This window comes from Antedon bifida, chromosome 10 (genome assembly GCF_963402885.1).
Source record: "Antedon bifida chromosome 10, ecAntBifi1.1, whole genome shotgun sequence".
In the NCBI taxonomy this organism is placed as follows: Eukaryota; Metazoa; Echinodermata; class Crinoidea; order Comatulida; family Antedonidae; genus Antedon; species Antedon bifida.
The window spans coordinates 13,742,301-13,759,886 of NC_136235.1; the positions used below are offsets into that span (position 1 = coordinate 13,742,301).

At 33.0% G+C, this 17,586-nt stretch overlaps 2 protein-coding genes across 7 annotated transcripts in view; one reads left to right on the forward strand and one right to left on the reverse strand.

Moving 5' to 3' along the window:
- LOC144854900 (receptor expression-enhancing protein 5-like) lies at nt 1-15,176 on the forward strand. 2 transcript variants are annotated; one of them, XR_013614721.1, is made up of 6 exons: nt 1-220; nt 3,687-3,807; nt 4,802-4,985; nt 10,883-11,068; nt 11,586-12,557; nt 12,623-15,176. XR_013614721.1 is itself a non-coding variant. In XM_078712916.1 (5 exons), exons 1-4 carry the CDS (start codon nt 148-150, stop codon nt 11,066-11,068), a joined length of 564 nt encoding a protein of 187 aa, XP_078569042.1. In that variant the 5' UTR covers nt 1-147; the 3' UTR covers nt 11,586-15,176. The 2 variants fall into 2 exon arrangements, 1 of the variants encoding a protein (XP_078569042.1); XM_078712916.1 differs by having other exon boundaries at nt 11,586-15,176.
- LOC144854881 (leucine-rich repeat-containing protein 49-like) overlaps nt 15,176-17,586 on the reverse strand; it is a 21,481-nt gene continuing 19,070 nt past the window's right edge. For all 5 annotated transcript variants that reach the window (XM_078712887.1, XM_078712888.1, XM_078712886.1 and 2 more), the window contains one exon: nt 15,176-17,159. In XM_078712887.1, coding sequence (XP_078569013.1) covers nt 16,950-17,159 — 210 coding nt within the window. In that variant the 3' untranslated portion in view covers nt 15,176-16,949. The remainder of the gene's footprint in view (nt 17,160-17,586) is intronic.

Genomic DNA, 17,586 nt, shown 5'->3' on the forward strand with positions numbered 1-17,586 from the left:
GAGCTTAGTGTCGTGCATGCGTAGTGCACGTTCTGTGTGAGAAAATTCCCCGGGCTCTTTTTTTATACTGGAGAATAATTAATCAGGCCTGATCGAAACTGGGAGTGTCGTAGTAGTAACCAAACAAAACCAAAAAAACACGACAAGATGTCGAATATCGTGGAAGATATTAAAGCCAAGGTGAATGCACAACCACCTATGATAAAAATATCGATTATTGGTAAGTTGATAAACCGTTATTACACCGATCATGAAGACGATTTTTCTCCAGCCAGGCCTGGTTAGTGCATCCGTGATGAACCAACACCCACCCGCCCAATAAACGGTTGAGTAGGCCTACATATTCATGACTAGAATTTGTGCAGGAGAACACTTCTAGGATTGGATTTTCCGCTATATTGATCATTTTGTTGAATGTAATCTACTTTTAAAGTATCCAGAAATCTAACTTTATTTTCGCCATATAACCCATATTAATAATATATATTTGCACCATATGTGGCGTTGGATTTGATTTGTGAAAAGGGTAATAATGGTCCAGCAGCAGTGGTGGTGTGTGTACTTTGTTTTTTTAATTCGTATTTTGTTAATATTGTTTGTTTATTCAATCCAATGCAGGGGTAGGGAGTGCAATGGTTGCGGTAAACTTTTATTTTCTTCTAATAATAATAGAATCAAACATTAGAATATTAAAATTATATTAAATCATATAAATAATAATAAAAATATTTAATATCATAATGATCAATATATTACAGCAGATGATACATGGAAGAAGATCTACCAAATAATTATGACATGGTATTATACAAGTAATCTGGTAGTGTGAAATTATAAATTGTTGTATGTTATTGTTACAATATATATACATTTTTATTTTTACACTACTAATTGTGATATTAATATAATGTCAAAATTATGGTAATGAGAGGATAATAATTATAATATTATTAACAGCAATATTATACAGGTGTTTACGGTGAGATGACAAATATGTCTTAATTACAGTGCTATAATATTGATCTATTATGTTAATATTACGCTGCATCTCAATAATGAACTTACAGTAGGCCTGAATTTATATTATATTTAAGTAGTACTTAGTCAATTGCTCCATGCAGAGCATTTAATTTGCGATGAACTATGACTACCTGTAAATCTTCTAATAGTAACCCACACTCTAATAGTAACCCACACTCTAATAATAGTAACCCACACTCTAATAATAGTAACCCACACTCTAATAGTAATAACCCTTCTAATAGTAACCCCCCTTATATAAGTCAATCTATAATAATAACCCACTACTCTAATAGTAACCCATGGGGTTAATATTAGAAGAGTCACAAAAACTATTGACAAAATGACATTATGAAGACTGGTCGTTTATGATGCAGCCGTATTTTGAAAATAAGGAGATAATGCATGTTGATCTCGGGAGTGGGGAAGGATTGAGTGTTTTTGAGTTTATAAAATAAAGTTAAAGTTCAAACAAATTTGTTTATTCATACTGTTTTATTATTTTGTTATGATTTGCTGACCGGAATAGTTGGGGTGGGTTACTATTTTCAAGTGCCTAATTTAAGATTAGTAATTGGTAACCCACTACTCTAATAGTAACCCCCTTCTAATAGTAACCCACCCTAAAAAACAATCAAGGAATAATAACCCAGGGTTACAATTAGAAGATTTACGGTATGCCTGCACCTAGAAACGAACAAAACTGTGTTGAGGAACAGAGTGGAAGCATTCCCTGTAAAATTACTACTGATTCATTATGAAGTTTAAAAAATAATTATACGATAATACAATAACAAATACATATCTTTATTAAAAGGAAATGGACAAGAAACAAATATTTTCCTGTTTTCCTTGTATTTATATGGCAAACAGACACATTTGTAAATGTAAACACTACATTGTGTCAATAACGTATTTTGCAAAAGCTATTTAAATGGGTGAACTTTTGAAAAAAAGATTAGAAATTAACACCCTTAATTTTAATATCAACCAATACCAACCCCAGCACCTTTTTAAATGATTCCATTTTAAAATCATTTTATGTTTTTGTTTTGTTGTTTTGGGTATTTTATTTACATTATTCATGTTTTATTCCTGATACTCTGGCATAACAGTAATCATCATAATAAAAACTGTTTGTATAAAGCTTCTGGAGATATTGTTTTTAAACATAGAATACAATACAATATATTATTTGAGTTTTAATATACTGGAAAACAATCCCTATTAAAATGTTGTATCCAAAGTAATAAATTTATTATGCTGGCAGAATTCTATATGAATATTCATTACATATTCTGATAGCCTTTTAAGATGATCTATCCTGTGTACAATGTCTATAAAAAAGATGGCCAGCCATACAATCTCAGCTGAAGACTTCTAATATAGCATGAGGTATTGCACACAGGGAATCATAGGTCAAAGTAGCACAATAGGCCTATTAATATGTATACACTGATGATGATAATAACACTATTTGTATTACTATTGTAATATTGATAGTAAAAATGATATAATATAATCAAGCTCAATATGAACAGGAAGTATTATACTTGGGATTATTAAAGTTAGGAAAGATTACACTACCAGATGTTTCTCTCAGTCTCAGGGTAACCCAACCCTATCCTGTTTGGCCATCAAAGTAATAATAAAAAAGTTGGTAGGCCTATACAATATTATTACTTCAGATTGTGCCATACAAACAATTAAGTCTTGAACATACAGTATAAATATGTAGGGATATATATTTAATAAATAAAAATTTTCATTTTGATTGGCTACTAGGCCTATATCATTAATTATTTATAAATTAATAAAGATATATATATCGTTATTTATTTATAAATAAACTGTATTGGTGTATTGGCCAATGAAAATGACATAATTCTGCTGGGCTTAACTTGATACAGTATCATTATATATTATTAATATTAGTGTGTCATTATAATCCCAGGGTCCTTGATAGACAATGCTGCCTTCTAGAGTAGTGGATATTCAATCTGTTTTCATTTTAATGTTATATTAGTTAGATCAGTTATTTTGGATATACAGTATGTCAAATGTTAATAATACACTACTATAATATATCTTGCTCATCAGTGCATGACCACATACTGTAGTAGTAAATCACATGCTATATAAGCTATTTATCAACAATTACATCAATGGTTTAAATCTCATAGGAAGTAAATGAACTGTTGCAAATACATATTAGCTTGTCTAGGTGTGAATATACATGTAGCATCTAAACAGTCTGAAGAATTTGTGTGTAAATCCATTGTGTAAAGTTGATAATATGGTAAATATTTCTGCCACTGCTGCCATAAGCTTAGGGGGGATTTTTACAGTGTTTTTGTTCGGCTCTGTTGCAAGATTCTAAATTTGTAATTTAGATGTTTGAAAATTACAAATTTCCAATTAAAAAAACTTGACCAATAATAAAATTGGAAATGTGTTCTTTGATTAAAAGTTTTTTTAAATATTTATACAGTACATACAATGTGATTTACAGTCTCATTTTAAAAATGTAAAGATGTAAAAAGATGCTTACGAACACTTACCATGTACAGTATCCCACAATGCAGTATGTTAGTGCATCGCAACGTTACCATGTATAGTAATATAAGTATTACATTTACAGTATATATTTTTGTTGTTTTCTACAGTGGTTGGTGTATCTTTACTGTTGTACCTGTTATTTGGATACCCAGTCTTACGAGTCATTATCTACTATCCAATCGGTATTCTTATGTGCTTAACAACATTCTTATATCCAACATATTGCAGGTAAAATTACTTAAATAATTACTTCTAAAGCTCTGTATACACTATCAAACGTTGTGACAAAAATGTTATGTGCCCATATGGACATAATGTCATATCACTACCATATTTTGGTATATCACTATCATATTTGGACACATCACACTTTTTTTTGTCAAACTAGTTTTATAGTGTAGACAGAGCTTTACTGTAGATGTTCTTGCATATTCACTGCCTCTCCTTACCTTTGGTGGATTTTACAGATATATTTGAATAAAATTTATCCAAAATTATTATTTTTTTAATAAAATTGTGTTTTATTTTACAGTCTAATATATCTTCTCTTTCGAAAATATTCTTGAACATTGGTTTGGTCCTCAAAATACAAATTTCTGTTGATACAGTATTTATCATAAATTATTAACAAAAAATTATGTTAATTCATGCCTAGATGCCTTAATATAAAATTGCCATTTCTGATTTGCTGATTGCTACAAACAGAAGCTGAGCATTTTGGGTTGAAAGTCAATATAGTAACACCTCTTACCACCATAGTCTAAAGTTTATGATAACAATGATTATTTACATTCTTCTGTTTTACATAAAAGGCCATCATAAACTGTTGTAAATAAAGTAATAGAAATAAGTAGAAGGTTTAAACCTGTTTAATGGAACAATCTGCAACCTGATTGCGACATAGAAAAAATGTCAGAGAATTAATGAACATGGCATTTAGTAGTCACAAAGAAATTGTTCTAAAAAATACCTTTTTTTCTCTAAAAAAAAACAATTAATAACTAATTGTAATGGCAAAAGGGAAAAACAACTGTTCACTTTTATTGTTTATGAAGAAATATTGAGGCGCCTTGAAGGTAATGTTTCAATTTGTAAGGCACCTCTGTGTATGTTCAATAAAAAAGGAAACTGCTATAAAATTAAGTTACAATTCTTACGTTTGTTTTACTGAATAAAAGAGGATGGTAATAAAACAGAATGTTAAAATCTGTTTAATTTACAGTTTAAAGGTGATTAAAGGTGAAAAATTCAAGAAGAATGAAGTGACACAGTGGCTCGTCTTCTGGATGGTTCTCGGCCTCTACAGTGTATTTGAATTCTTTATTGTAACTAACAGTGCATTTGGAATCATTGAGTATCTCCTGCAATGTCTATTGGCTTGGTTTCCTCTCTACTACTTCTCCAAAGTAAGTCGGGGTTTTACAGTATTTTATCAGAAAATGAATCGCTAATTAAAAAATTACTGAAATACAGATATTAATTATTATATTATATTAAGGTCATTTAGTACTTATTTTGGCTTGTGAACTCTGTTTATCTTTCAAAAGAAAGGGCTTACCCCAGTGCACTGGTCTACAGTATCTTAGCCCATGTGGACAGGTCTATCTCAGCCCATGTGGACAGGTCTATCTATAGTATCGCAGCCCCTGTGAACATGTCTATCTCAGCCAATGTTGACAGGTCTATCTCAGCCCCTGTGGACAGGTCTATCTCAGCCAATGTTGACAGGTCTATCTCAGCCCCTGTGGACAGGTCTATCTCAGCCCCTGTGGACAGGTCTATCTCAGCCCATGTGGACAGGTCTATCTCAGCCCATGTGGACAGGTCTAACTCAGCCCATGTGGACAGGCTGGTCTATCTCAGCTCATGTGGACAGGCTGGTCTATCTCAGCCCCTGTGGACAGGTCTATCTCAGCCCATGTGGACAGGTCTATCTATAGATAATAGTATCTCAGCCCCTGTGGACAGGTCTATCTCAGCCCATGTGGACAGGTCTATCTCAGCCCATGTGGACAGGTCCATCTATAGTATCCCAGCCCATGTGGACAGGTCCATCTATAGTATCCCAGCCCATGTGGACAGGTCTATCTCAGCCCATGTGGACAGGTCTATCTCAGCCCATGTGGACAGGTCTATCTCAGCCCATGTGGACAGGTTCATCTATAGTATCGCAGCCCCTGTAGACAGGTCTATCTCGGCCCATGTGGACGGGTCTATCTCAGCCCATGTGGACAGGTCTATCTATAATATCGCAGCCCCTGTGGACAGGTCTATCTCAGCCCATGTGGACAGGTTTATCTCAGCCCATGTGGGCAGGTCTATCTCAGCCCATGTGGACAGGTCTATCTATAATATCGCAGCCCCTGTGGACAGGTCTATCTCAGCCCATGTGGACAGGTCTATCTCAGCCCCTGTGGACAGGTCTATTTCAGCCCCTGTGGACAGGTCTATTTCAGCCCAAGTGGACAGGTCTATCTATAGTATCGCAGCCCTTGTGAACATGTCTATCTCAGCCAATATGGACAGCCCATGTGGACTAAATTAAACTAATTTAAATTAATTAAAAGATTAAATTAAATTGAACTAAATTAATTAAAGAATCTGGTTTACAGAATCTCAGCCCCTGTAGACAGGTCTATCTCAGCCCATGTGGATAATTTGCCTCTACAAAAAAACCTACAGTATAATATGATAACATTGTCATAACAGTTTAATAAACTATATTCGCTGGACCATTGTTTCGGCTTTAATGATGGTATTGTTCAAACTCGATTGGATTCTGTGTTTTCTTCCTTTTCTGTTTTTTTTCGTTTGAGTGATGAAAAACTCCTGGTCAATTTTGTGTAATTATTATTTAGGCCTACTCTATGTATATAAATTACAAGACCTATTGATACAGATATAAAAAATATTAATAAGCTTACAGTGGTTATGCTAATGTATGATGTATTCACATGTTGGTCAGGATTTGTAGTCATAGGCATAGTTGTTAGATATTTTCTTCCTGGTGATGTCAAAACTGTCTTTTTCAAATTCTCATTTATGACGTAAAGTGGTACGCTTTCACAATATCTCGGAGCAACTTCATCTGGTACAGTAAGGCGACAAACGTACCGAGATCCATTTGTAAATCTAGTTGCTGTTTCTGATTCTTCAATCCAAATGTGTGTATTGTTTGATATAATAGGCCAATTGTCATTTGAAGTATTCAATTTTGATGTTGCTTCCCACTGTAAATCTGATTCAGGGTTTGTCTTCTCACTCAAACAGATCGCGACGACAGTTTCTCCAATGTTGTAAGATGACTTCTTAAACCTCACAATTGGATATTCTTTTGATGGTATTTCACGCACGGTAAGCTTCCCAATTCTGGAAATAAGCAGGACATTGCCATTGTATTTCAGATAGCAACGATAATCTCCTGCATCTTCTCTCTTCACTGGGTCAATTTTCAAAAAATATTTTGCCATGTCATATTGATTGTTAATAGTAATACGTTTCAAATCAAATCCATTGCTTGGGTGGCTGATAATGTAAGAATCTTTGGTCCAGATGACGTCATAGTTACGTTCCATATCTTCTGGGACATCCATGAAGATGCAAGTGATGTATGCTTCTCTTCCTTCTACTGCTGCATCATCCATTGGTTCATAAATAAACCTTACTGCAATAGTTGTCTGGCAGAATAATATAGTGATAAGTGTGACAGTGTACTTGCATATAGCTTTGTTCATTGTTGCCTCTGGGTTCAGATAATTAACCTGCAAATTAAAATGTATTATACATTAGAGATGCAAATCAAAAAATAATGTTATTAACACTTTAAATGTTCCACTACAACTTCAATATGAATGTATTCTATACTTTCCTAACGATGACTTACTTAATATCAATGAATATCGTAAAATATGGTTATCTTTCGTAAATATTGTTTCTGGATATTATTTGCTGACAACTTTCTTTCTTTCCCCTCCCCCTTTTAAAAAAACGTGCAAATGTAATCTGGAAAAGTGGAAAGTGTACAATTGTGAATATGAAAAATGAATACAAACCTTAAAACTTAATAATGTATTTGCCTCTTTGCAGCAACAAAATGTAACCAGCTCAAAGTTATGCTCAAGTCAGTATGATTTATTTTTATTAATCACTTTTATTCAGCATGATTACTTCCCTCAAAGTACAATGTCCAATGATCATCATGATAAGATCAAACACAACCCCTTATTATAGACTTATATTAATGCTTGTGGTATCATCGTGACATAAACAATGATCTAAAATAAATAAACATTTAGCTATCAAGTATTTATTTACGTCTAATAATTGTAATTATCAAACTGAAACAGGAACTTATTAGTTATCCGCTTGGTATACCAAGCGGATAACTCCTTGTTATTGTATGGGATCAATAGTTTTTTTCTGTATTATTCTTGGATCCTTCCTTCCTTTTTGTGAGTCGCGTTTCTCTAAAATGTGTAAACATAACATTTCATAACTTTGACAGCATATGGGCATTTACGTGAAGTTGTGCACCTCCTATTTTTGAATGACGTCATAGTTGCGCAACGTGACTTACGCGCAATTTTATGAATTTCAATGATTGATTATAGATTAAAAACCAAAAGTCATTTAGTATTGACACTTTGACAAAATTTAAGTCATATCAGGGGCAAACTTTCTACGGATTAAAAATGGCATGTTTCACAAGAAGTTACGCGCGCACGCGCATTTAAAATTTCAAAATGCGCAAAATTAATTTCTAATCAACTTTTTATGCGTTTCTTGTCATTTTGAGCATGTCAAAAATTCCCACGGGCGCGCAATTTTTTACGCACACGGTGCGCACGTAGCGTTAAAAACATATTTTTTTCTCTTGAATTATATTTTTCAAGTCTTTCCTAGTAATTTTGAAAACAATTTAGACCTTTTCCAGTTTAAATAACGCCATACGAACACGTTGAATTAGACAATTCGTGCGCGTTTTTTATTAAAAAGCTTAAAAAATCGTCAAAATTATGTCTTTTTTTAAACAGTCATAGTTTCTAAAGTAAACCGTGAACCGTTTATTTTTATTACAAAATCTAGAAGTTGATGAGTTGTAGATATCGGATCATGCATCGATAAGGCTAAAAAAACATTGTGACGTCATCGTATGGCCACACGAATGTAAAATATAGGATTTTTGTCTCTTTCGTTATTGCTCATCACATTCAATGGAGCGCATCACGCTTATCTGTATTCCTTTTTCTCCTAAATTTATATATTGTGTAGGTCAATCAACTTTCTTTAGCATGAGATAAAAATATTTTAATTTTTATGACGTCATCATGTCTAAAAATGTAAATAACGTGGGTCACCTATTTTCATCTTTACAGTAAATTTCAATCTGTTATAGCTCGTCAGAATAAAAATTGATAATCATGATTAAAACGTTTTCTGGAAGCTATTGGATTGTAGATACAAATTCATGTGAATATTTTGCCAATTAGATGTTGTGACGTCATCATATGGCCAGTTGAATTCAAAAAGTCACATTTTCATCTCTTGCGTAAAAGTTCATTGCGTTTAAACGAGAGCGGATCTCACTTTTACGTGCCCAACATTTTTCAAATTTGTATCAATGTAATTAATTAGATAATTATCTTCTAAAATTGTTATTTTATATGTCAATTTGATGACGTCATCGTGTTAATAATTGGATTTAAAAGATGGGTCTCGTAATTTCGTCTATGCTACACTGTATATAACATATACAGTGTATTCTGTAAATACTGTAATATGCTGTATGCTACATATTAGGTACAATTCAGCACTTTAAACATATTTATTTCATGTCATAGGATGGCATAATAATTGTCGAGGTTCATAGTTTAAAGTATGTGCATGTTGCGTTTGCGCGGATAACCCGAACTCGTCAAAGTGACGAGTTCAAATCTAGTTACCAATAGAATCAGTTTTTAATAATAATTGGTTAATTTATTTTTTTTTAAACAGGACCCGGGCAATATAATCTCTGATTTGCTGGTTTTTATGTGCCCAGATTAATAATGTCCTCCTAACACAAAATTTGACAAAGATTAATTATGGGATGGATCAAAATCTAGTGCTAGATTGCATAAACTACTAATACTATATTGCTTTATACATAAATCATTCTAAAAATTCTGAATTTAGTTACTATATGTACGTACACTACAAGGAGGGCCTATGTTTGCATCAGTGCATTGTTGATTACTATTCAATTTGTATTCTAATTTTAAATATACATATTATTCAATGATAAATTGGTTATTCACAGTTATTGCAAGGTCATTGTATCCATAACTATTAGGCTTATACAGTTAAAGATATATAATGAGCAATTATCCTTTTTTGTCTACGTCTGCTATAAAGAGAAGCCATATGGCATTTACAGTGACGAATCCTGATTTTTCGTGAATCCCGATGAAAATCCCGATACGGGATGGGTAATCGGGATTCCCAAAAGATCGGGACGTCGTCCGGGATCCCGATATTTTCGACCGAAATTCCAGACCAAAAATCCCGATTTTTCGTGAATCCCGATGAAAATCGGGATGGGTAATCGGGAAATCCCAAAAATCGGGACGTCGTTCGAGATCCCGATATTTTCGACCGAAATTCCCGACCAAAAATCCCGATTTTTCGTGAATCCCGATAAAAATCCCGATACGGATGGGTAATCGGGATTCCCAAAAGATCGGGACGTCAATCGGGATCCCGATATTTTCGACCGAAATTCCCGACCAAAAATTTCGGTCGAAAATATCGGGATCATGGCGAGATCCCGGCGGGATCACGACCGTGATATCGGTGGGATCCCGGATGTTTTTTCTATAGGGCAGGTCTACAGAATTTCAGCCCTGTAGACAGGTCTATCTCAGCCCATGTGGACAGGTCTATCTCAGCCCATGTGGACAGGTCCACAGAATCTCAGCCCTGTAGACAGGTCTATCTCAGCCCAAGTGGACAGGTCTATCTCAGCCCAAGTGGACAGGTCTATCTAGTATTGCAGCCCCTGTGAACCTGTCTATCTCGGCCAATATAGACAGGTCTATCTCAGCCTGTGGACAACACATAAGCACAACTTAAGTAATTTGACCAATCATGATGTGATCAATCTAGCTCCACTGCTGTAGAGGGAGGAAAATATTGTATTACTTTACCATATAATATATTAACATGCTTCATCGTTATTAGACATAGCACGTTCTACTATTTTGTGCCATTTATTCCAGGTGTGTATCAGCTTTATTATCCATAACTAAATTTGCTTTGTCCTTAGTCTGCCGTGTTGCTGTGGTGTATGGCTCCCATTGAAAGCAATGGAGGTGTCATTCTTTACGACAAACTCTTGTTTCCTCTCTTGGATAAACACGAAAAAGAGATTGAGAAAGCTTTTGACAAAGTCCGCAACCTTCTGGTGACAAAGAGAAAACCTGATAGCAGCAGCCCAGCACATCAAGACTAGGTAAAGTCAATCTAAAGGTCTGTGATAAAAAGTGTGATGTGCCCAAATATGGTAGTGATATGCTTATTTAAATATGGTAGTGATATGACATGATGTCCATATTATGGGCACATCACATTTTTTTGTCACATAAAGTTTGATAGTGTAGAGCTTAAAGGTATTAATTAATATATCAAACCCAATCCAATAAGCAACCTGTTCTAGCAAGCTCTGAAGCTTCACTCCATACTTGGCATTGTGTAATAGTCCATCCATATAAATCCACATCCCTTGGTGAGGAGGTTTTATGAGGACCAAAATATTATATATATTTACTGGATTTGTCAAACAAAATGATATATATTATTATTATCTACAATCCTACACAATGCACTTATTCACGTATATTATAGGTCAGTTTATAAGAATCCATTGTGACCTGTATCACTATGGAAACAAATTTGAAAATGTATATTTGTAACTATTAATAGTTCTTTACTATTGGCATAACTATTTTTTTACATCTTTTTTTTTTCAGAATCCTGAATCCTATCTTTAAAAAAAAAGATTTCCACATGAAGTAAAGGAAAGTTTTAAATCTGATTAATTTTATATTTGTGATAGTAGTAATGACTATTGAAAAACATCAGTCTGAACTGAACATTCTTTTGCATTTGTTTATCAAGGCCTACTATTAATATAAGAAATTCATTACTGTACATTACAGTAATTGTGCTTGTTATCAAGCCCCTTCAGTATCCAGTAAGACTGACTTACCTATGTGTATTACCTTAACAGTGGCCTGCTACTAAACACATTTATATCAAATTAAAAGCCTAACATATTGTGATTTATATGGGCCAACTATTAAAAACATGGTGTCCCAAGTAAGGCTAACTTATCAATTGGCACTTGCAGCTTACAATTATTACAATCAATGTCCAGAAAAGACTAATTTATCTAGCGCTTGCTAACTTTGATAATTACTAATGAATGAATGGAAATCATAATACTGTAATTTAATTCCGTAAATGTATTATTGTTAGCATGTGTGTATAATTATTATCAGTACCTAGTCATTTTCTATTACAGTATTCCTTTGTATTATAAAACCCTAGAAATTCTTTTTATCTATTGTTTGTATCCAGGACATTGTATATGAGATGATTTTTATTGTAAATTGGGTATAATAGTATATTGGTAGGCTACAGGTATTAGTATAGTAGTGTACAATAGTGAATCCATTTCTTTTAGTCATTAGTGTATAGAGAGCCATATGTAATATAGTCTAATGATTATATAAGTGTTCTGACTGAGTGCTTTTACTTTTGTGGTTGGTAAGTGCCACAAAACATAATCACTGGCTGTATTTTACTGGCATGAAATAACTTTATGTTAGCTTGTTACTACTAACCTACAGTATGCTTAAACTGAGTTTACACAGTAAAGTTTCTAGCTCGTATATGCTTTTATTACCTTTAACCTTTGTGTAAACAGGGTTGAGATTTTAGTAGTTAATATACTTGTAGTTTTGACATACTATCTTCACACACTATGTTTTTATATATTATATAGAAACAAACAATTGTTATGAATAATGTCAATAATTCCTTTGCATATATATTACAATCATGTATTGTGGCTTTATATCATCAATTTGGATGAGGTTTTTTGGGAAATGTTTTTGCATATAAATATTAATACTTTTTACTATAACTGTCTTTCAACTGTGTTTTTAGTCTTTATTAATTTTAGGTAGACATTTTATATAAAGAGAGCAATGCCTTTCTGTTACTTGTATACTAAAGTAAAAGGTACTGAATGTTACATATTCTATATTTAGCCTGGCACTACTACTGTAGGTGATGGAAATTTTATTGAAAACATACTTACATACTGTATGTAACGGAGTCTAATTGGCTGTTTGTTTATAGGAATACTGACCTTTAATACAGGTTTTTTATGCGTCACTAAAACATGTATGAAGTGAAAATATTTAGTGTCCAAAAAAAATACGTTATTCAATTTCAAAGAAGAACATCTACTGAACGTGTAAATTGCTGATGTAAATTAAATTTACTAGGTTGGTTTAAAATTCAGCAATTGCTTTTAGCCATTGAAATATTACCATTTTCATTACTTGCCATAAGTACAATGTTATATTCATGTACTGTACATGCATGGAGGTATAAAAATAATAATAATTATTTTTATACCTCCATGGTACATGTTGCTCTTAAATGTTAGTCTTATAATGTTCTCATCAAATACCTTTCTATTATGATAATATTCAAATATGAATCACATATGCTTCACTTGTGTAAGTTCCATCATTATCGCCATGGGCAATACAGAGGCTCAATATTGTCTGTATTAATGTGTGATGTATATTCCTTTGTTGTACAGAACATACAGTAATGTTTCTAGCACTGAAATCTGAAAAATGCACTTTAACATTGTATGCCTAGAAAAAGTGTGTAGTGTATTGTATTGTTAAAAATTACTTTATAATAGGTGTAGTAATATCATATGTCACAGAATATTGTAACATGCACCATTTGTGACATTAATGTGCAAGGTAATGCTGTATTGGTGTATTAACAATATACACTCATATAGAGCATGATTAGGTAATGATCCATCTCTACATTGTCCTATCACGTATAGATGACTAAATTATTCATATTTCAGTTATACTATATATGGAGATATTATATTAAATACCTAATACGGTAAAGGTACACTTATACTGTCCTTAAAGTTGTTTTACTAGCATAGAGATATTACAATAGATACCTAATATGCACATATGTTTAAGCAAGGCAATCTAACAACTGTTTTGATTTAAGTGATGTTCTGCAATCTTCATAATTCGTATTTACTTTTATGGATATAGTAATACCATAGGTATTTCATTGAGATAGTAATACCATATTAGGTATTACATGGAGACAATAATACCATATTAGGTATTACATGAAGACAGGAATACCATATTAAGTATTAAAGTGCCAAATTTGTACAGTGCATGGATTTTAAATGTTGTATGCGGTATAGCATAATATAACAGTATATGTAATGACGGAAATAATAATGTACACAAACTGAAAACTGTACAATATACAGTACGCAAACTGAATTCTATTATGGGATGTACAGTACAGTATTGAAACTTGCCATTGTAGGCTGACAATGCTTTTGATGAATCAAAATATTTTATTGTTTAGGCATATACTATACTGTTTGGGGAAAATGTTTACCAGATGTTATATTAATACCTGTAGTTCTGTTTTCCCCATCTTAGATATTACTTATTTTTAAATTATGCAAGATTTTTTTTTACTTAAATTCAAATTATAATTTATGTTTTATTTATCATTTTATAAACACTTTAAATTTATTATAATCCATTCCTACTTATACTAATAAGTGTCTATTGCATGTTGATTGAATCCAATTTTTTGTTAAATTAAATTTTTTTTTTAGTTCTATTATTAATATTAAGTGCAATTTGCCTTTATAGTTTTGAAATTACAAAATAAATCCAAATTTAAATGATTTTACTGAAAAAAAATAAAGCTTGTTCATAATATATTATGATAATGTACATTAATGCTGTATTTCCTGAACTAACGTCTGGTGCTAAATGGATATGTTATTATATATTAATGCTTTGATAGTGTATTCTATGAAGTGCATCTATAATTCATATGATTGTGTAAGTTTGAACAGTTTTATATTATATAACAATCTATGAAAAAAAATAATAAAAAACAGCCATAATGTGTAATTTAACCATAAAAGTCATAGATTTAATTTTAAAACAACAATGACCGCACAGGACATCTTCGGGACCCACCGAAGTGTCCCCTTAATATGGGTGTCCCATAATTAGAGGTGGCCATAGTGTTAAAATATATATTATTATTGCCCCTCATTCATGTTCACCCTTAATAATAGGGGCGTTCCGTGAATAAGGCTGTCCTACTGTATGTGGATAATGTTGTTTTTGTACAACCAGAATGTCTCTACATGTTTATATCCCATAAAAATGTGAATATTTTTGGTTGTACAAAAATGAAGTCTATACCAAAGTAATCACACAGAACAAGATTTAAATCATACAAATTTTAAAAACAGATTAAACAGTTTTTATGTTCTTAAATGTCGTAAAAATAAAGAGTCAACATTAGTGTAAACATTGTAGTTGCATATTGTTTCTGTTTATCTGGTAAACATTTATAAGTATTTGAATACTTAAATACAAAAGAGTGTATGTACACCACATATTACCCAATGATGTCTTGGAAATACAGAAAAGGGCCCAACAAAGTGTCCCCTTAATAGGGGTTGGCGGGCCTAACAAAGTGTCCCCTTAATAGGGGTTGACGGGCCTAACAAAGTGTCCCCTTACTAGGGGTTGACGGGCCCAACAAAGTGTCCCCTTAATAGGGGTTGACGGGCCCAACAAAGTGTCCCCTTAATAGGGGTTGACAGGCCCAACAAAGTGTCTCCTTAATAGGGGTTGGCGGGCCCAACAAAGTGTCCCCTTAATAGGGGTTGACGGACCCAACAAAGTGTCCCCTTAATAGGGGTTGACTGTACTGTTAACAGTAACACACATTTCATCCTGTTCATTTCATAGGAAAGTGTCCCCTTAATAGGGGTGTCCCAAGGGAGGTGTTCTACTTTAAGAATCCCCGTCATTTGGGCGTAACATTTTAGAGTCTCTATTATATTTTACTACAGTAATAGCAAAGTGTTAAAATGTAGTAAAAATGTTACAGAATGAATTGCAAGTTTATCTACTACATCTACGTATTGCAGCTTTAATTCACTATCATAATTCATCCAAATTCTTTCAATCACCATCATCAAAAGTGTTTAAGCTCTGTCTACACTATCAAACTTTATGTGACAAAAAAATGTGATGTGCCAATATATGGACATGATGATGTCATATCACTACCATTTGTGCACATCACACCTTTTTTGTCAAACTAGTTTGATAATGTAGACAGAGCTTAAGCCTCATCAGCAACTTGCATCACATTTCAAGACACATTGTTTTTTTCACACCTGGTGGTTCCAAGTCACATACAATAGCCATCTATCGTTTATGAACAGACAAATGAGAAGGTAAGATCATGATAGAAAAGATGTTCCAAATATAGCTTGCTAATATCTCTTAACAACCATTAGCATTCTGACACTGAATAATATATTCAACAAGATCACTTCTTACATCCTCCACGCATCAGGAATCTATACCTCACCAGAAGAATTACACCATCGAGTTAGAAATTAGATTTAATTTATAGCTGCATGGTTACAATATCAAACCTCTAGTACTTCCATTTACAGTATTATATAAACAGAACATGGGATATACTTCTCATTCCTCCATGTACTGAATCCATAATTATCTTTCATCAATGACATGACTGTTCAGAAAGACTTCTAACTGGGATCTTTGACATCAATTCATTTCTATACTCCTTGTACTGTAATCACTCATCCGTAGTACATCCTTGACACTATCAACATTCCTTTAAGTGCTGCAGTTGCTCTTTGACATACTTTTGACGTCCTTCAACATATCTCATTCTTCATACACATCATTCACATCTGTTGTTTTTTTCACCACTCCAACGTAGTTCAAACTCCATGTATTCCTTTGCTTTCTCACTCACTCCCCCACTCACTCCCCCACTCACTCACTCTCTCTCTTTCAACATATATTTCATATAATTTTTCATATTAACCATCGTGGATCATATTTCTTTGGTAACACTCTATCAACTTCCATTCTTAAACACTGAAAGCATGCATCTGCCTGCTCATTGAACCTCTATCAATTCTTCACACTGACATCACTTAATAACTCTCTTTCAACCGCCATTCAGTGACCTTTCTTTGACATAAGTGTTTGAAAGTTCTGTTTTGTATAAACATCTACATCTTGCATTTCGATAACAGCATCTGTTATCATCTCCACAAATATCTGTGGCCATATTTGGTAAAGCTTTGTTTTCTTCTCATCAGCTCTTATTGCTTCACTTGTCAATTGCTTTATGTACTTCTTTGCAAAATGTTGGTGTACAGTTTGCTCCTAAAAAAACAAAATAAACATAGTAATATTGTAATATATTTTCCAATCAAAAGTATTAACACATACATACATAGTACATTCATACTTCACAATTATTAGGACCTTGGCACTCCTATTTCAAAATCCTGGATCCTCCACTGTAATGGATAAAGCTCTGTCTACACTATCAAATTTTATGTAACAAATTAATATGATGTGCCCATAAACAGACGCGTTTAGATCATATCACTACCATATTAGGGCACATCACACTAGTTTGATAGTGTAGACAGAGCTTTAGAGATGCGGTACATAATGTAGGTATGTGAAAAAAAAAATTGTTTATATTGTCATATCATTGAAAAGAGCATTAAATTAGCATTAAAATGATACCAAATTGTCATCTGGCCAATAATAACAGAGTTGGTCCAATATTTTAGTGTATAAC

Excerpts from the sequence above, each read along its gene's own strand:
- LOC144854900 (XM_078712916.1), top strand. The coding sequence starts at position 148 with ATGTCGAATATCGTGGAAGATATTAAAGCCAAGGTGAATGCACAACCA. Across the intron at positions 221-3,686 it reads GATAAAAATATCGATTATTG|TGGTTGGTGTATCTTTACTG; the intron begins GTAAGTTGATAA and ends TGTTTTCTACAG. Across the intron at positions 4,986-10,882 it reads CTCTCTACTACTTCTCCAAA|TCTGCCGTGTTGCTGTGGTG; the intron begins GTAAGTCGGGGT and ends CTTTGTCCTTAG.